Source organism: Struthio camelus, chromosome 3, assembly GCF_040807025.1.
Source record: "Struthio camelus isolate bStrCam1 chromosome 3, bStrCam1.hap1, whole genome shotgun sequence".
Taxonomy (NCBI): Eukaryota; Metazoa; Chordata; class Aves; order Struthioniformes; family Struthionidae; genus Struthio; species Struthio camelus.
In genome coordinates, this window is record NC_090944.1 from 27,754,059 (window position 1) to 27,775,016 (window position 20,958).

General features: G+C 35.0%; 1 protein-coding gene across 1 annotated transcript in view; it reads right to left on the reverse strand.

The window, feature by feature from the left end:
- Window positions 1–2,109: 2,109 nt before the first annotated feature.
- The window catches only part of DCDC2C (doublecortin domain containing 2C), a 55,015-nt gene continuing 36,166 nt past the window's right edge, over window positions 2,110–20,958 (reverse strand). Inside the window, exons 9-13 of the mRNA XM_068936408.1 lie at window positions 19,093–19,155; window positions 16,818–16,859; window positions 11,877–11,946; window positions 4,417–4,521; window positions 2,110–2,571 (exon numbers count right to left, since the gene is read on the reverse strand). Of these exons, the coding sequence (XP_068792509.1) occupies window positions 4,454–4,521; window positions 11,877–11,946; window positions 16,818–16,859; window positions 19,093–19,155 (243 nt within the window). The 3' untranslated portion in view covers window positions 2,110–2,571; window positions 4,417–4,453. The remainder of the gene's footprint in view (window positions 2,572–4,416; window positions 4,522–11,876; window positions 11,947–16,817; window positions 16,860–19,092; window positions 19,156–20,958) is intronic.

Genomic DNA, 20,958 nt, shown 5'->3' on the forward strand with positions numbered 1-20,958 from the left:
AGCAACCTGCTCTAGTTGACTCTGTTCTGAGCAGGGGGGAGTGACTAGACACCCTCCAGGAGCCCTTTCCCACCTTGAACATCCTATCATTCTGTGACTCCCACCATTTATGCTGCTTCATTGCTAAGGCATGAAATGACCTTCATGTAGCATACAAATTTGACTAGACCATAGACGATATTATGATCTTCATTCATCTAAGCTTATGTAGGTTAAATATGGTAAAAGATCCAAAAATAAAGGTTTCCACTTCAAATCAAGACTGTCTTGTACTTCATACATATGGATACAAGCTCTGACAGCTACTTAAAAAGACTACACAAGTCAGAGTTGCAAGTTTCAAAGCTATATTTATGGTCACCATAAAGGGACACAGGCTTAATTAGACCAGTGTCTGTATATTATATTACACTACATATCCCAAAGTATTGTTTTTCCACATTCAAACTAAATTCTATCTTACTAAACTGCTTACTGGTAATAATTCTACAAATAACATCAGACACTATTCCTAGACATAGCGGCTCTAACACGATAAGCTGAGAGTTCCTCTATACTTTAAAGTTTTGGCCTCTGCTAAACACTGACAGTGCAATCTCCTATGCTTTCTTTCCAGTTGTCAGTGTTTAGGGTCTCCTCACAATCATACAGTAAATTCCTCAATCCCCAGGAACCAAAAACTCTCCCTAAGCATACAACTAAAACAAATGAACTTCAGTGTTTGCTACTGAGAACACCCTGGGATGACATCCGAACAGAAATTATTCTTTTCTAATGTGAAAACAAAACAAAACTCCATTTTAACAATTTTTTAAAGATAAAAGGGTAACTCTGTTTTATTCATATGCTCTTTCATGCCCCCACTTCCATCCTGTATTTCTTGACCGCAGGGTAGAAGACTTTAAGAAAGGGAGAACACATGGCAGATGTCTGTTCCACTATAATTATCTTCCACGGACTTTTCCTCAGAAAAACTCTTCTTCCTATCTTTTCCTATAGAAAAAGCATGTGTAGATCGAAGTGAAAAAAATATATATTTCTGTTTCCTTTACCTCTGTAGACAGACGCAGCAGCTGCTCTGTACAGGGTATGAGAGCAGTGTAACTTTTTGCTAAGAAATCTAATTCAGCCAGAGAAGCTATTTTTATCACATTTCCTGTATATAAGGCCAGTTGGGCACAATGGCAAAGTAGGTCATTGCCACAAGATCATTACCCCACAAAGCCTTTTTTCTTCAACCCCTGCCCCTTTTTTGGGAACAGCACAACCCTACATGGCCCTTTGGACCAGAAGTTCACAACTCTTAACATATGGACCAATATGCTCTCCTCCCCCAACAGACATCTCAGGGTTAAGAGAGGCCATGAATCTGTCTTTGTCCTTGGAATATGAAACACAAGACATGTTCACTCACTACAACGTTCAAATATCAAATATACAGATTCTGCTTATGAAGAAGTTTCCTTTTAAAGACTATGTATAAGTATATGTTTAAGAACAAAATCAGGGCCTTTATCACATACAGTGAAGGAGTAATGCTGTCAAACTTTTTTCTACATCTTCAGTCTCATGCATGTTAGTTTTCAATCAGAATGGGTCTGGACGTAAATCAAGGATTTGTATTTTAAGAAAGACTAGCTTAGAGTTCATGAATACTACATTATATAAAGATATAGCTAAAAACTGGGGCTCATCAGTACAAAAAATGTGGGTAAGAAGGTATTTATTTTCTATGTTTATGAAACAACAGACACTTCATGTTGTTTGCACAGAAGTCTGTCTCCTGCTGATACAAACGCCCGGCTGCAAGCCTACTTCTGATCAAGGTTAGTAATTAACTTTAGGAGCATATATGTTTTCTTATCAGACTTAAGAGCTTTTTCTAATCTCAGTGATTTGTGTAATGCTGAACCTAGATTAAGGTTGGTGTTTTTAATTTAACACAGGTGAAATTCTTACATTTTCCCTGAGACTATCGCTTATATAGGATTCTTTAAATTTCCTTTCACATACTCTATCTTGAAATACATTGGATTGTTTCTAAAATGACTCTCTTCTTTTTATAAAGGTCATCAAACCACAACAAAGGATGAGTATGTCATTCTGCTTGGGTATGTGAATGTTATTACTTTATTCTGCGTAATTTAATCATCACACTTATTCCTCTCACGAGATAGCAATTTTCTTTCAAGAGCAATTATATTTCACAGTACACCTGCTCATTAGGCAGAAACAGAAATAATTCACCAGAAAATTAGAGAAAGAATTAATCATCACCAACATATAGAGCAAAAATTACAATATTCAGCAGTGACTAAATAATTAAATACCTTCATTTCCAAATGTATCCACCAACACTTAATAGGAAGTATGTACATATGTTCCAATAAAGAATAAAGATCATATAACCACTCTTTCAGGATTTACATTTTGAGTTGTGCAAGGAAGATGGAAAATTTATTGCTTGTTTCTTTACAAAACACTGTTTTAAATGACAGCGTGGAAGACAGCCCCCTGTAGTAAAATGTATTTCTTATTGCAAAGCGTGTCTCAGCGTGCAACATTAAAATCCTAAAATGGAAAAATTAAAAGAGAGTATTAAAACATAGATGATTGTCTTTACATTCTTTGTGACAGATCCACAGAATAATGAAGTCCCAAAAAAAATTTTTAGAAGATAAAAGTCTGATCTTGCAAACGTATGCATTAATGCACCTCTATTAGCTTCTGTTAGACTACTCAATGTGTTAAGTTAAACATACACAGAAATCTTCGTACACAGAAATCTTCGCAGGATTCACGCCCAAAGTTCTATACCTCCAAGACATTATATCAGACTTAGATGCACAAAGGGCTTAATTCATGGCAAATGTTCTATACACTAGCAGTCCAGTAGTATATTCAAAGTCCCTATTAGAGAGGGCAAACAAAAAGCTATCAGTACAAGACACTGAAGAATTGATTTGGATTATTGATTAAAATGTAGATTCCTAATGGTTTGACTTTTAGAATGAGATTCATTTAACATATGAAAATTTAGGTGTCTTTGGTGTCCAGAGTTTCACCACAGGCTTGATTCAGTTGATTAAACATAGGAATGTAATTCCATCTGAGATGCCCCAGAGTATCTACACAAGATTGGCACTGGAGACTCAAGACCTACACAGGATATCTACACAGACAGCCACACAGGACTGGCACAGGAAACAGGTACTCCTCCTTCTGGATCTCCAACTGAAGGCCACGTAGAGTAACCGAGCGAATTTCAAATGGCCCTAGATTCCCATATTTACAAAAGTTAATCAAGCTTTGGTGCCTAAGCTGCTGTAACAATCAGCTGCTCTTAACCCAGTAAACCTGCTGACTAGATAGATGTCCATCGGTAATAACAGGAACTTGAATAGCTGCTGCATATGTAGACACCTACATGTACACACCTAAATTTAGGTGACCCCTCAATGCTGAATCATGGCTCAAAACATAGTTTAACGACAAAGAACAAATGCTCAGCAGCATGTCAGTTATGCCTTTCATTCAAGGATCTCCAAGTAATTTTTACACATACAGGTATTATCATTCCACCTTTTGAAGGCAAGTGAATTAATGAAAAACAAGTCAGGATGTGAACCAAACGTTGAACCCAAATCTCTAGAGTCCCCATTCACTATTCTTATCCCTAAGCAATGCTAATAGTAATGACTTTTCAAGATATCAAGGAACACACAGCTATGAAAAAGCCCAAAGCACCTTCTCATTCATATCAGCAGGATGTCAGCTCAGGTACCTCAACATGAAGTTCAGTACACAGAGGTGACGTCTTTTAGAAAACACTAAGCCTTGTAAGGTTAAATAGGTTAAGATTATTAGCCGCAAATATACTATTTGTTATACTTTTCAATTTCTACGTGAATTGGAGTATGAGAAGATTAGCACAAAACATCAAGGCCAGAGTGCTTAACAACTATCGTGAAATATTTTAGTAGAATTATGGGTATTTTTCTTTCTCGTCCCTAGGCACATGCTTTACTCTCTTGGGTGTGTTTCAGCAAGGAAAGAGGGATTCATTTTAACTATTTTCAGTCACCTAAAAATTAGACATTTGTTTATCTAAGCTTTTTCTATACTTGACGGAGAGAGAGGAATCTCTAGAGACAGACCTGTCCCATTTTAACTTTAGGGTCTACATAAAGAATTTAGATGACAGATTAAAGTTGATACTTAGTTCAGAGACTACCAATTCCCTTTATGTTGGAGACAAATCCAGGCAGTTTCTGTTTGACTTTTTTTTCTTCTGTGGTGGAGACAGACACACTTTTTTTTTTTTCTTTTTACATCAAAGCTAATCAGTCAAAACCAGTTCATCTTAGAAAGGAAAAATATGGGGAAAAACACGTATTAGTCAACTTCTAATCCTACCTGTATAATACAACAAGACACAGAATTTGAAATCACTTTAGCTGTTGTCTTCTTCTTCAGGTTCTTCTTCAGGCTTTTCAGTTTGACCTTCGTTTTCTGTACTGTCTATATTAAAAATAAAATTGAGAAAAAAATTACAATAAGTCTTTCTGGTACCTTTTATAGTAGAGATGCTTTACTATAGTAAGCAATTTTATCTTTAAGAGTCATAAAACACTATATAAAATAACTCTAGCTTTGTGATATTATTTTTAAAATTATGTCTTATTTCTTTTAGAGTTAATAAGTGCCTTCAGTAAAAGCAAAAACTGGAGATCAAGGAAAAGAGAGTTAGGTTTTAGTGAGCATATACCTAGAGCAAGAGAGGAAAATGTGACTGGAGGAACTCATTTTTCCATCAATTTCTCATAGACCATCAGGGAAAGAAGGGCTAGGGGAAAAAAGCTGTCTCCATCCTGCTCTCTTGATGTTAATTAAAAAGCACCTGAAACTTCTCCAGAAGTCAGTCATAGATCAGCATGCTGCGGGATCTTCTAGAGCTCTCCAAGACGGGTAATGCCTGAGCACAGATGCTACACAGCAATATTCAAAGTCAACAAAATTGTGACTCAAAATTTCAGTACTATGTAAATAACCAAGAAATTACAGTTATGACGTGCCATCGCGATCTGGTCACTGCTGTCTATTACCTCTCCTAGCTATTAAGTTTTCCTAACTCCTAGAACAATTAGTTATCATTAGACTCAATAAAAACTTTACTAATGTATTGTTTAAAATCAGAATATATGCAACCATTTACAGAACTTGTGACTTTATGTGGGTCTGAAGCCTCTGTTCAAAGAATTTTTCATGTGAGCTAATTCTCCATGAGTTTTCTCCTCTAGAAAGAGCAGAGAGAATTCATGTGTTTTGCGCTACTGTAAGATGGTAGAAGCCTTTTTTCTCCCTTACAACAGAAGATTTGTCAAGGTAACAACCAAGAAGATACAACACAATTAATACACGTTAAAATGATTCACTTAGGTGCTTGCAGTATAGGCACTTTCACCGAACTGAGCCAGTGAAAAAGGCATAGCAGATAACAGCGTTAAAAACAGTCTCAATAAAAAGCTAAACTAAAAAAGAAACAAAAACAAAAATTAAAAGCATTATATACTTATAATGCCTAGTATATTTACATACAGTGCTTTGCATCCACAGTTTGCATAACTAAATGCAAAAAATATCCTGGATGTATTCAGCTTGCTTATCATCTGCCAATGCTTCCTTGGTAAGAAATCAGTGAAAAAGCACTATTTTTATTGCTACATTCTTGGCATGATTCTCTTATCAGCTCTCATTTACAACTGGTAAGCCAAAGACTGAATATCTACAAAATCTGCATTTGAGAAGAGCAGCACAGTCTGGTAGATATTAAATAGAGGTAAGGCCAACAATATCCTCAACTTACTATGAGTAAAAATACTATAAGTACAGAAAAATGGCAGGAACACCAGCTCAACAGGCTTTTTGGTAAAGATACACAATATTTTTCACTGGATCCTCAGAGACTATGTAAAGCAGAACTCCATCTCTGATGGAGAAGTGCATCTCTGAGATGGAGTAAGATTTTATCAGCACTAGTAGACATGTATCTCATATATATTTTTCTCATATGCATAACTTTTTTGTGAGATATATACTTTAGTTTCTTCACAGTTAATATACCTTTACAAAGAATATTGTATGTCTCCATTTCCCTAAAAATGAATATGTTCTCACTCAATCATGGACGAAGTAGTTCTTAAAAGCCTTGAACAGAGCAAAAATAATAATTCTCAAGGAATGGTAAAGCAGTACAGGTTCCTCTCACACTAAACAGCTAATATAGCTAAAATTCAGCTTAAGGCTGGAAAAATCGCACAGAAGAGATAAGCTAGGTAAAAAATTAACAAGTTACCCCCAAAATTAAAATAGAGTTTTCATTTTTGAGGGAAAAAAGCAACTCATAGACTCTAGGGTTTACAAATCAATGCATTTCATAATAATTGTTAAATGTAACAAGCCGTTGTCTCCAGTATAAAAATGATACATGATACCCAATCTAAACGTCTCTATCATAAAAACAACTACAGAACAGATTTGGAAGAAGTGTTGTCTTTTAATACATGCACCTGCATACAATGCCTGTGTACTTACTACACCTGGTGTAATCAAATCGAGTGTAACACTGGATCATACACTTCAGATAGACAGATAACAAAACACTTTTTTTTTACTGCAAAAATGCATTATATTGATAAAAATGCAATACCGTTAATAACCAATTCCATATCCAGCATTGTTTCCTAATAAAGCATTTATAGCAATAAAAGATCAAAATTACATTCTAAGTTTATACATTAGGAAAAAAGAAACAAGCAGTGCCCAGTGCTACAGTATGAATTACAAAGAATGCGCACAAAGTATTAAAAGTCAGATACTACTAAGATATGACGTGGCAGAAGGTACTTGGAAGGCTATATAAATCCGGCTACGATTCAGGAATTCATTTAAAATATATTTATTTCAATTCTACTACCATAAATAGTCAAGCACATGCTTTGCACTATTAAATGAGGGTCTGAAATACCAATAATACTGGTTAGAGTAACAGAACTGGATCCCACCCAGTGGAAAGAGCATTAAGTCACATCCTGCAGTTAAAGATAGTGTACTCAGGATCTATAGAGAATGTAAATTTGGAATAATTAATAACCAGTGTGCTTAATATGTGCTACTGTATATAACTATCACAACATAATCCTGAAACTGAGTTAGGGAGCACTGCTAGATTATAAACCAAATGAGCAAAATGCTCAACAAAATAACTGTTGTTCCATACCCAAATTCTTTCTTGGCTTAACCCTTCAGAAATTATGGAGGAGTGACACCGTCAGCTACAGTGAGCCTTCTAATATTTAGCCTAAACTAGTTGGTCCAGCTTTCTCTGTACACACAAAGGAGAGAGATGGGAACTCCAGAGGTTTTTTCCTCTGTCGCGGATGCCTTTTTTAAATACAGGCTGAACTGATCCCTTGAGAAGCTTATCTCTTTTCATAAATTCTTAAGATGTGCAGAGCAGAAATATGGTTTCTGCTTTGGAAATAAGTGGGAAATTTCATCCAAAAATTAAAATTGCCTGGACAACATTAAATCTTTTGCTAGCAATTTTTGTGTTTGAAAAAGAGAACAAAAAGCATGAGAAGCACTGTGACCACTGAAGTAGCAGAGACTGGGTTTGATTCCATCTTAGTAATAGCTCCTAAAGATAAAATCTATGCTCTGAGTATTAACACTTCATGAAGTGTGTCTCATAAAAAGTTATACAATTATTTAATGATAGATTTGGGATTATTCAGCAGTCCCAGGTTTCCAGTCTCCTTTTCATTTCTCTGCGTAACAAAGCCTCTCAGAAAAAAATAACAGCATCTCCACCTCTGCATCCAGCACACTTTAGAGCTAAACTGCACCATAAAACAGGTATGTTCATGATATTAATCTGTCTTATACTATCTAGAAAGGAGCAACATGAAAAGTACGTGAGTACAGTACGTTTCAGGCATGTAACAAGGAGCAAAGGGGAAAAAAAGGAAGAATGTATTTCACTTCAAGTGGGCTGTTTCTGCATAATGGAAGTGGCTATCAAGTTAGACAGGATCTAAATAGCAACAGAGACAATTCAAACTTTTCAAATACCTAAAAAGTCAATCAAAATGTCAATTTATTCAATTCTTTCACCGATCATGTATCTATTTTTGCAATATCTGTTGCATCCAAGTACCTATTTGAATTACCTAAATCATCATCAGCAATTAGGAAGATAACCAATACTAAATCTGAAAGTCACATTTGAGTCATCTGAGTCACAATTTGTTTCAAAACAAATTGTATTTTTCACTGTGGGCTACATAATGCCTTTTTCCGTTTGTAAAATGATGTGCAAATCTGACTTTCAGTTACTTTTTTACATTAACAGAAGTCCTAGGGTAAATGTATTGAACCAGCAAAATACTCTTTACTATTTCAAATTACTTCATTTGTGAAATCTATACAAACTATCTAAAAAAATACTCTTCTGCCAGTATAAGCCTTGCTATAGTAAGAAGTGCTTCTAATGCAGATATACCATCAAAGAGATAACGCTATTAAACCCTTTCCAGAACAGACATCACAGAGCTGGTGATTTTAAAATCCTCAGTACTTTCCTCTTTGAATTATCCACCTGCTAAGTGCAACTTAAAACTGAGATAACATGGCTCACATTCTCAAAAATGCTTATCTGTAATGTAAGGGGAAAGAAGAGCACAGCTAGTCTGTCCATATTTACTATGATTATATGTAAATATGTGGCAGTACTACTCATATACAAAATTCTAAACTTTTTCCAAAATTTTATTGTTGTTACTAGAATTGCATAAAATCTGTTCCATATATCAGAGCAGACATCCACAAAAACTACTTTTACACCAGAACTTAAAACACTGAAAGTATGGAACTACATCTTTCTGTATGAAAGGAAGTATAAACTAAAGAAGGAAAATCCAGAACACTCTGTGTTCTTCTTTTTCCTGTACCACGTAATCAGCAACTAAGTTATACCACCCATTGTGTTACTTCCTTATATGAAAATAATTAAAATTACAATGTTATAACTTTGGCTAATTGCATTAATATGTAACAGCCTGAATCAGAGTCTCAAGCTAGACCCATACTTCAGGAAGGGCAAGTAGCGGAGCACAGGGAACTACAGGCTCAGCCTCAGTCCCTTGGATAGTTAGGCAGCAAATCCTCCTGAAGGCTATTTCCAAAAACATGAAGGATAAGAAAGTGACTGGAAACAGCCAGTATAAATTATCAATGGTAAATCATACCTGACCAACAAGCTGCCTTCTACAATGAGATCTGGCTGTATGGATACGGGCAGAGGAGTAAATGAGGCTTATTTTCATTTTAACAATGCATTAAACATCATATTCCACAGCATCCTTATAGCCAAACTGGTGAGATATGGACTGGGTAAATGTATAATAAATATAGCGTGTGGAAAATTTTCTGGGCTGTCATGCTCAGAGGTCAGCTGCAAACAGTCCAATCGGCAGCTTGAAACTGCTAGCGGCCATCAGAGATTAATTCTGGGGCCAACACTGTTGAATGTCTTTACTAACAACTTTAACAATGGAATGAAGCGCACTCTCAGTAAGTTTTCAGATGATATCAAATAAGGGAAAGTGACTGATATGCTGCAGAGAAGGGCTGCTATCCAGAGGACAGCACAGAACTGACAGATTACAGAAACGGCATGACAGGAATCTTATGAAGTTCAGAAAAGGGAAATGCAATGTCCTGGATCTCGGATGGAATAACCCCATGCAACAATGCAGACTAGGAGTCAACTGCGCAGGAAGCAGCTTTGCAGAAGAGGACCTGGTGGTCCGGGTGGACAAGAATTTGAATATGAAGCAGTGATGTGCAGTGGTGGCCAAAAAGGCCAACAGCAACCTGGGCTGCTTTAGTAAGACAGTAGCCAGCAAGTCAAAGGAAGTGATTCTTCCTCATGATATAGAACTTATGAGACTGCATCTGGAGTACTGTATATGGTTTTGAGCTTCCCAGTACAGGAAAGACACGGACATACTAGTGCAAGTCCAGTGAAAAGCCACCATGATGATTAGGACACAGGAGAAAAAGATACAGAAGGAAAGGCTGCAAGAATTAGGTTTGTCCAGCCTTACAGAGAGAAGGCTACGGTGAGATCTGTCTAAAATCTTATAAGAGGACATAGAAAAGATGGAGCAAGACAGTTCTCAAAGGCGCACAGTGAAAGGACAAGAGGCAGTGAACACAAGCTGCAACATGAGAAATTCTGATTTTGTATTAAGGGAAATATTTTCATCAGGAGGGTGTTCAAACACTGGAGCAGGTTGCCCAGAGGGGTTGTGAAATCTCCATCTTTAGAGATATTACAAACTCAACTAAACAAGGTCCTGAGCACCTCATCAAGTTAGACCTGCTTTGAGAGCTGACCTCCAGAGATCCCTTCCCACCTAAATTACTTTATGACTCTGTGAATTACACTAATACACTAAACAGGACCATGTCACAAGCTCAAGCACTAGCCTGCAACTGTCCACGGCATTTACTTGTTAACAAGTTCTTTGTCACAGTCTCAGCCCATGCCAACTAACACTCTCCCAAACTATATCCAGGCACGATTTAAAACACAGTACAAGCCAGAGACTCCTTCAGTTGGCAGTGTGGATGAGGCCAAAAAGCTTGGAAAAGGAAAAGATGGTATAGCTGTATGTCAGCCTAGGCCATGACACTTTCCCTCAGGACCAGAGAAAAGTACTTGGTTTGTTTTATTTAGCTTTACAGATGCAGCCTCAGAGCTGGATGAGGAAACAAATGAAGCTAAAGCACTAACAAATCACAAAATATGTATTAAGTAAGAATAAGAAACAATGAGTGATGTAAATAGGGTGATAATTAATAGAACAGAGATACTGAAAACTCTGTGAAATCCTCACAATTTAGAAACAGACAGAACATGAGGCCCTTGGACTAAATAGCAGTTTGTATTTCAAAACATTAGAAAGTTCAGGCTCACCCAAAATAGATCATTAGCTGTTCAGCAGTTAGTTGCAAGGTTTTAAAAATTTAGATGAGGTTATGGGAATTCCCAACAAATCAAAAGAAAAGGTCCAAAGGTTGCTCATTCTCAATCTAAATCAATCTGTCAGTATACAGCAGTATATCAGCCCACCAAAACAGTGGGTCAGACTATTCAGTTATGCTTGATACATTTGAATTTTTTAATTAAAGATGACTCTGAGGTTTCTTGGACAGATCCTATAGTAAGCATTTATGAAAATCAGCTGACAAACTGAGTATTATTACAATTATTTTGTGTAAGCTCTAACACATCACCAATAACCACACTCAGTGGAAAAATATTTGAATCAAATTCATACATGCTGAGAGTGCTGAGGAACATAATTTTCTTTTATCAGAACTATTAAGGATGCTCTCTGGATCAATCTGGTAATCCAAAGTTACAAAACAGCCACTTTCAACTTAACAACTATACAAGAATTGCAAAATTCTATTAACAATGGCTAACAAACTCCATGAGGAATTCGTCGCTGTGAGTGAGGAGGGAAATGAAGTGACTATTCATTCAATTCATGTTCATTCCCTCAATAACTTCTTCAAGATACACATGTATGAAAGACTGCAGATAAAATTTCAAATCCATAGACTGAAGATTTTTAATCTTTATGCTTTGCTATATTCAACTTAAACTAGAGATCTAAAAGACAGCCTGAAAATCTGCAATTCTAACTCTAGGTGACATAGAATTGTAATGCACTATTTTCTTTTGTAAACTTGTTGATATATGAGCTATTTAAAATTCAGCAATAGTTGCATGGCTAGCATACCTTTTGAATTATCAGGCTTTCTGCGAATCAAGTCGATCAAATTTTTCATGTCCCATATTTTCTTCTCTTCCTGAAATGGAAGTTACCAGGATTTCACTTTTTGTAAGGTCTAGAGAAATCAAATGATTTCAAGACTGTAAAAAATGATTTATGAACAATGATTGAAAGAACAAACATACAGAGATACTTTACATCATATATTGCACTTGCATAATAATGCATTTACACATATAAAGACATATAAAGACATATAAAAACATATAGTCATGCTAGCTGTCTAAAATCATTTACTAATGTATGTTCAAACAGGTAAATTCCAACTTTTTTGTTTATAAACATACTTCCCACTAAAATCAGTGAGAATTTCCAATGTTTTCAAAGAAAGATCTTGGCCCACAGGACAAGGAAGAATTATTTACAGCAATAGTGAGAGATATAGTTGAGCAGGGATTGGAACTATGGAAGGCTGTATATAATTAAAAGCTTCAAGTTTGTAAGCTAAGCCCCAAAAATAGTCCAAGGAAATACTATAAGCACTATCAAGCAAAAAAAAAAAAAAAAAATTGTTATGGATAAAACACTATAAAAATACACTGGCAAGAAGCTGGACTATGTCTTTTCCATGTTCAATTCCAGTGAAGTAATTTGCCTCCAGTTTTTTATTTGCACCTCTGCAAATTTTTCTGCTTCATTCATTGCACATACCATACCACTTGCTAACATTTGGCCTTCTGGCTGTATTGCTTAACTGTCAGGAAACACTTTCAGATAGAAGTTAATGAGCAGCCCACGGTCGGTGTGCTGAATCTGAAGAATAGAATGTAACCTGTATCCATGAAAGTATGATTAACAAACCACCACCTGCTAAGCATCACTCTGAGGCAGAATATCTAGGATAACTCAGTTCAATTACATAACTGATTAATTTAATCTGCACATGCACCCAGCCTAAATCAGTACACGAAGGATACGTTACTATACTTTCACTCTGACATCTGTGAACGCTGACCCTTTGAATAACTAGCCTGTCCTGTTTTCTGGTGTAGTATCTCAGCTTTCATCAACTTTAAATCAGCTAGATACTTAAGACAGACGTTTTATGAGTACTTCTTGAGCCACACACAGTTCTTGCATATAATATTTTCATATCTCAAAACGTAACTTAATACAATGAAAAAGAACCACATAGGAAAAGCATCTATATATGAATGAATTGCTAGTTATCATGCACGTAATAAAAGTTCAGTAAAACTTTAAATAAATCCTTATTTGATCGTTACTAATACCACAGGATATGGAACTTCAAAAGACCTCAAAAATTTTCTCGTATTTTATATACAGTGCCTGAAGTCCCTTTTAGAAAAACGAAATCCTAGAAATTAAGTGCAAGTAAGTCAAAGTGGATTAGGACCATTTTATTTCACTCATATTTACTCCTATTTATTCACTCATATTTTCACTCATATTTATTTCACTCATTTATTTCACAAATACTGTTCTGGCTCTATATATGGATATAGATGCATAAAAAATTCAAGAAAAAATCTATGATACTGAAGCTAGAAACAGCTGTTCATAAAATATTTTTTCCTATGTTCACCTCCCTTTGGAACTCACACTCAGAACATATAGATTTAAAAAATGTAAATGGTACTTAAACAAATGAATTTCAGACTATAAAAAATCAAAAATCTGTCTGAATCAGTAATAAGATTTTTAGGAAAGTATGATTCACAAAGTTCATCTGCTCACCTTCCAGTTTTAGAAGGTACTGATCAACAAGAGCCACAATTTTAAAATGTTAACACCAACATTAGGTATCTTAGTTTTGAGGAGTTCCATTCAAGACTCCTCAAAATAGCCCAATTCTCGAAAAACAGTCTGTGCAACAATCTCCTAAGAAACAGCCACCCTTAAAATGTGTCAAGGTGGACATGAACAAATCAGATTATCAGAAATCACCACCACTTTTTCAAATCTGAATTTATTCATTTAAATTCTCACTAGCACAACATGCTTGGCTTGATTTCAATACACTTTTAACACATTTACTTCAAATTACTAGATCTTTTGCATTTAAAGGATAGATAGATTTGTATAAGAGGCTGCACTGTTTATTCTTTGTTACCTGAAGCATTTCACTTAGGTATAATTCAAGAGGGCCAAAACAAGAAGCCTAATCTATTTAAGCAGTCAGTGGACACTCAGAGGTGGAATAGGATAATTCAGAGCATCGGAAGCAAACTAAAATGATTGAGACATATTAATCTCTCAAACAGAGATATATAGAGAGTGTATCCATCCGAGTCTATGTAGATCTTACTCTATCTGATAGAGAATATCAAAAATTACTTGTTCCAGAGTTTTCCAGTCATTATCTCATCATCTTAATCAAGGGAATATATTGGACACACTGCTAATGCAGTTATTCAACGTTCAGTCTGGGGATTTTTGTAAGAGGAAAAAAATAACAATTTATCTGTTATAATTATTACTTTTATCTTGGGTTGTCAAATACATCACAACCTTTTTTTTTTTTTTTTTTTGTAAACAAAACTATGGATAAAAATGTTAACTTTCGTCCAGAGACTTTCAATTGATATGATTCAAGTGAAACACTGAAGCAACTGAGTTTCAATGGCTTCAACAAAGTAAAGGACAGAATTGCTGCCTGGACTCTTGGTGGGCATCTACTAATTAGACGATTAACAGCGAAAAGAAAAAGAACTCTTTAAAATTTGAAACAGATAAAAATTCTAAAAGATACTGAACAACTCAAAGGAGTTATTATATATAGTTTCCCATTTAAATGGAAGCTTTGCACTGGTGTCAAATTAAATGAAATTTGCTATACATACATATTTTTTCATTAGATTAGAGAGGAAACATTTATTTTATTCCAACACAAAATCATTTATGGTGCAATGTGAGTAAAGAAGTTTTACTCCTATTTCTATAGAAGGCAGAACTTAAATACACACTTTAAATCAAAGATACACTTAAGCTGTGTCCTGGACACAGGTGCTTTCCTGGATTGCAGCCTAAGATCATTAATGTGCTATGACATATAGTTTAAAAAATTACTAATCTTGAAATACAAACATTCCTATATGATCCATGTCTATGGTCCACTTGTCTTTCTTTACCCCATCTTATAGCCCAATTTTCAGCAAATGAATCCTTATATTTAATAATGAAGTTGTCTCTTCACAATAGATAATTATCCAGTTCTCCTAAGCAATGGCCGAGTTTATGTAAAAGAATTCCTACGAGAGACAATCACAGATGCTGATTTTCTAATACATTTCATAGCCTTAAAAAGTACATTACAGGAAACATCTAAATGATTCATTTTCAGTTTATACACTTTTTATAAGTAAAGCAAGATAGGACTTTCAAAGGCTAACACCTTATGTAAATATTCAATACTAACTGTTTAACCTAAAATCATTAAAATATCCTAGAAAATGAGAGATTAGCAAGATTACTTTTGTTAATACATTTCAAATAGGACTACATTAATTAGCTGTCTATAAAACAAATTTGATATGGTATATGCAATGTGAAGTATCATCATTGGTACTCAGAAATACCTCTTTCAAAAAGTAAAATTTCCTGATTCAAGGAAATTAAATAATTTGCTCATTTGATCACTTGTCAAGTGTTTAAATGGAACCTGGTTGTGCACATTTCAAAATAAAGTTAAGTCAGGTGCTATCACGACACTTTCTGCTTGTCTCTAATGCAAAATTATCCTAACATCTTTCTAGTAGAGGATTCCTTCCCGCTCTCTGGATGTAGACAGTTATGTATGTGCTCAGCAGTAAAAAGTAAAGAAACATCCTCTATCTCCAAAATAAAGGTGCAATGCAAGTCAATTTATCTGACTTTTACTTACAACTGCCGAGGGAAAATACACCAATTAAAAGGGATCTAATATAGACTAGTAAAGCTGACCTACCATAGTCTTACTCAATAGATCTGTTTTCCTATTATATCTGAGTCATGCTTGCTGATTCTCTGCTAAAAATAAGCCAGTATTGCACCTTTATTTTAATTAGCACAGCAAAGACAGCACAACTATGAAAAACTACCCATGTCTGATTATTGCTCATAAATCAACAGAATCTCTCATTAAGGGCTTATTCCTGCCAACATCATCTACCTCACATGAGGTAAAATGAGAAAATGCACCCCTGAATTCACTTACTGACAATAAACATAGAACTAAAGGATATCATATTTTCAAACTCACTTTAAAATACAGCAGTTCTAACAAAGCAAGACTTTATTTTCTAATCGCTAGAGCTAATTAGGAAATGATTTTTTTGTCCCAATACTAATTTCAACTTTTTGAATTTAGTTTGTGTTCTGAATCAAAAAGGAAAGTCAAATTATTGGAAAATTCACAGAGCAAGAAAAAGGCTTGAATCTAAAATGTCCCAATTCCTGACTGGAAAATAATAATAAAAAAATAGAAACTGACTCTCTCCAGAGGAAAATTTTCATTTTTAGTCACATCACATTCTATGATAGTTCAGTTTTTCACATACAGAGTTAAAACTAAATGCACTTACTGTTCTGCACACTACTGCTCATGAGTATGACATTACGTTTATTACCATGTGCAGTTTTCACAACCTCGTTAAAGGCCTTCTTTGTAGTCTTTCATGAGCTGTGCAAATTCTGAATGTGTCACTATCTCCACAGATGGCCTACAATGTAAGAAATAACTGTATTCTATATCCATTACTTACTAAGTATATGCTCAAAACAATAGTCCAGGTTTACACATTCAGATAGTAAAGTATTGTTCCACTTTCTGTACTATTGCTTTCTAGTTGAAGCTGCACTTTGTACAGATAAAAATATCTGTAAAATAGCAGGCAGTTCAAGACACTTCCATTCAGGAAACAGTAGCTAACTCTTTTTTAAGCAAACCTTTTTCGGAGTATCCTCAGAAGTCAGGGCATCTTCTTCAACCTATGTCAAAAAGTATACAGCAGTTAATTCACTGAATTTTTAACTGCAGTCCCATTATCAGCCTTTTCAATGTGGGTTTCATTTAGACATTCACACACTGAAAACACCTAAATAACATTTAGGTTTCACATATGCAACTGTTCCAATTGCAAATTCTTTCAAGTTACACATACATTTTTAATTATTTAATTATTTCTATAGTATTTGTACAGTTTTTCTTATAGATACAGAAACATGCAAACATAAAAGCTCTTTTGCTGTGAATAATGTAACAACGTATGCAGAAGCACTCAAGGGTCCTAACGTTCTGAATGGATGTATCAAATTTTTGCTATTTATGTTTTTCTATGTGGGTGTATATATGTCTGTGCGCCCTGCTTATATAACACGAATACAGAAGGTCAAATTCTTTGGACTCAGCAACTTGAGATAATAGTGTTAAATCCATTCAAACAAAGGGAAAAACTTGAAAATAATTTCAGTTCATCAGGACAGAACTCTACCTATACAGTTAAAACAACAACTGTTTTATTTTTTTTTCATAAGAAAAGACTTACTTGTCAAACACACTCGATTCTACCAAAGACTTTATAGATGTGAAATCCAAGATCGTACCTCCCTACAACCTAGAGGTGCACAGTCCAAAGTCCTTTAGCCTAGGGCTTATACCACACATCTTGCCCTATCAGTTCAGATGGCTCACATCTGGCATTCAGGCATTGTGGATCCCGTTCTGATATCTCCTGCTCTCCCCCATGCACTCTACAGGAAGTTTAAGTGACCACAGTGAGATTAGAAATTTGACTAAGCAATGTTATGCTTAAAAGGCAGATGTTGTAATAATGATCAAAACTCTTCTCTGTGAATCCTGCCCTAGTTTTTTTAAATCATTGTGTTAGCTATTATCTTGGCATCAAGTGGTGCTATCCCTTGCCAACTGGTTAATGTCTCAACATCAATCTATGCATTTCCTCAAGAAGAAATGTTGCATCATGAAGAAGTCAAGGAACAAAATTATCATGGAACTATCATATGTACAAACTTCAGCAAAGACAGACAGAGCAGTGGCTTCAGAACCCCCATAAAACACAACATTGTCATCTGGCCTTTTAAAAACACCCACTCTGGAAATCAAGTCAGCGTTAGGTCCCTGAGCGCACCGAGAGGCTCTGCCACCTCTCATCCCCTCCTGGGGACTTGGCTCTGTGTGCTCAAGGCCAGTACTGGCGCATTGTGGCCGTGCAGTGGCGATGAGGCTGCTGTGAGAAGGGTTGTGGGAGAGAGCCGGCAGAAGCCTTGCTGCAGGCTTCCCCTTCACTCGGGAGCTGTTGGTCAGCTAGGGCGCTTGTCCTTGGTCCTTGCCTGAGCTATGGGGCAAGCATATATATATTTCAATAATTAATCAAATTCTGCTTTTAAAATGAGATTTGCTTCTGTTTTCATTTCATTAAATATACTAAGAACCAGAGTACAGGCATTCCTTTTATTGCAAGTAACAGAAAGGCACGTGGTTCAGTGATGGAGAGATTCTGATGCAGCAGCAATGCTTTCCAGATTAATCACTACCTCATAAAGCATACATATAAGACGAATTTATTAGCCCTACTAAGTCAATGACAAAAATCCCACTAATTTCAATGAAATTAGGATTCCTGCCAGAGCGTTCAGCACATGAATCTTAAAAGTTGCCTTTTCTCTTGCAATACTGTTAAAGAATGAGTAAAAATCTAAGCCAAGTTTTTAAAAGACAGGTACCTAATTAGGGTAAAACCAAAATAAATATATTTGGGCAAATACACATATAAATAGACTTGTTTCCATTGCTTTCATAGATTTTCACAAGAAAAGCTGTATGGCTGCACTGCACTTTAAATTTTGACTCCAAAAGGAAAAGGGCTAATGTTTGTATCTAAATGTTAAGTCAAAGAGAGTTCAAGCTTCCAGCTAAAATTGATTCAGCGATACTGAAATTTCATGAGTTACTGCTGTAACAATGACAGAAATCTGATTACTGAATCCTACAGGACTTTTATCATCTTTTAATAATACAGATGTCCTGAGATAAACAGTTTAATGAGATTTCAGGCACATCAGAACCAAATAAAAAAATCAAGCTAGATGAATCGGTTTCATGTTCAGAATCAAATGAAAATGCTTTACATTCTGCTTTAAAGATCTACCTTACATTTAAAATATGTACACTTTCACATTTAAAAAAATAAGGAAATCCAACCTCACTCATAGTATTGCTGGTAGGTGCTGCAATTTCTTCCTCTTGTACAATCTCAGCTGGAATCTACATACATAAAAATGAACTTAGCTCTTCATAATTTACAGCCTTTCTATACTAGTCATTAAAACTTCCCTTATATTAGTTTCATTCTCACTTTTATCATTAATTTCATCTTTATTTTGTTTGCTTACTTTTAACTAATATTCAGTGATAAAATACAAAGAATTAAATATTTATTTCTTTAATTCATGAATCAAACTATATACAAAAAAGCATTTACATTTACATTAAGAAACAAAAGGTCTGATCTAAAGACATTACTCAAGTCAAAACTCTTTTTACTTCAAGGGTAACTACACACCTCAGCGAGATATTTGCTTAAGCAAGAGCTGAAGGATTTGGCTCAAAGTAATGAAATAATGAATTATGCTAATTTCATATTCACAAAGAAATTCAGGACTCATAAATAATTTAGCCAAATCAAAAGTAATGATAGTGTTAGAAAGTGAATTAGAACAACCACAGGAAACGAAAGTGTCACAATTACAATTCTAAAAGCGTTATAATATTTAGCTAAATTGAAAAGGCTAATATTTATCTTATTATAGAGTTACTGAGAAAACACTTATTTTAAAGAAGTAAATCATTAGAATCTAATTTTCATCTTGTTAAATTTTACAGGAATTTAAACAAACACTGTCTTGGATTTACAACATCTTTACCAATGAAGACACAGACAAAATATTTTCTTTTTTTAGTATTTTAACAAAATAATTTGTCCCTTTCTGCTCTTCTCCTGGCACATAAACTAAATACGATGGGCTGCAATCAATTCGTATTTTTAATATGCCATCACTGTGACTCCACTGGTACTAACCAGAGGAAAAAAAAGCAGCAGTCTGGTGAAAGTTTGATTTTCTTTTCAGTATTGTTATAAAATTTTATCTAAAGAAATATAAAAGTTCCATTTGGCAAAGACAAATGCATATATGTTGGATTTTACCAGAAGAGATTACACATAACCATTCATGGAAAAAAAGGTTAAATGGAGTAAAAGGCAAAAAAGAAAAAATTAACTGAAAGGCTTTGCTAGGGAGGAATGTTGCAGTACTGATATATAATTACGGGAACCTTATTGGATGCATAAAACAAATGTGTGGAAACTACCCAACTAAATGCATTCCAAGGACAGTATCCTCTAAAGTGAAGAAGTAACATTCAAGCAATGCAAAATAGCTCTTCTGGAAGATTGATCTAATGCATATTGATTCTCCAAGCAAGGAAAAATATTAATATAGCCCCATAGTTGTTTACCTTATAAAAAGCAAAATGAACATCATAATTTTGTATGGCAAGTATATTCCAAAAATGAACGTGTTTTTATGTAAATATTTGTTGTGCCCTCTTATTCATACTCAATATTCTTTACTTCATAGTTCACTTATTTTTTAACTTTTTCTCTTTTTTTTTTGTTCCCATCACCAAATTTTTCTTAATATTTCCAGTTCTCTTTCCCTTAGGTCTTTATCACTTCTTTTCCTTGTATTTTCTGTACCTTTTTATCCCATGACTTCTTGAATAATTGAATATTATCTTTCCTTCTTTTTTATCCTCCCTCTTCTTTACGGTTCCTAACTTATTTCCTGGTACTCAATCATGTCTTTTCCAACTATGCTATCAAGTGTAGCCTACTGCTATCTAACCTTACAGCTATTTAGGCATCACTTCTGTAGTGAAGACGGTATGCAAATGAAATGGTGGCACACTAGCCGTACAGAAATGGCAACTCATCGTCCAATTGACCCTACAGAATGGATTGTCAAATGTAAAAAGTAATCATTCAGATTGAAGACAGCTTCATATACA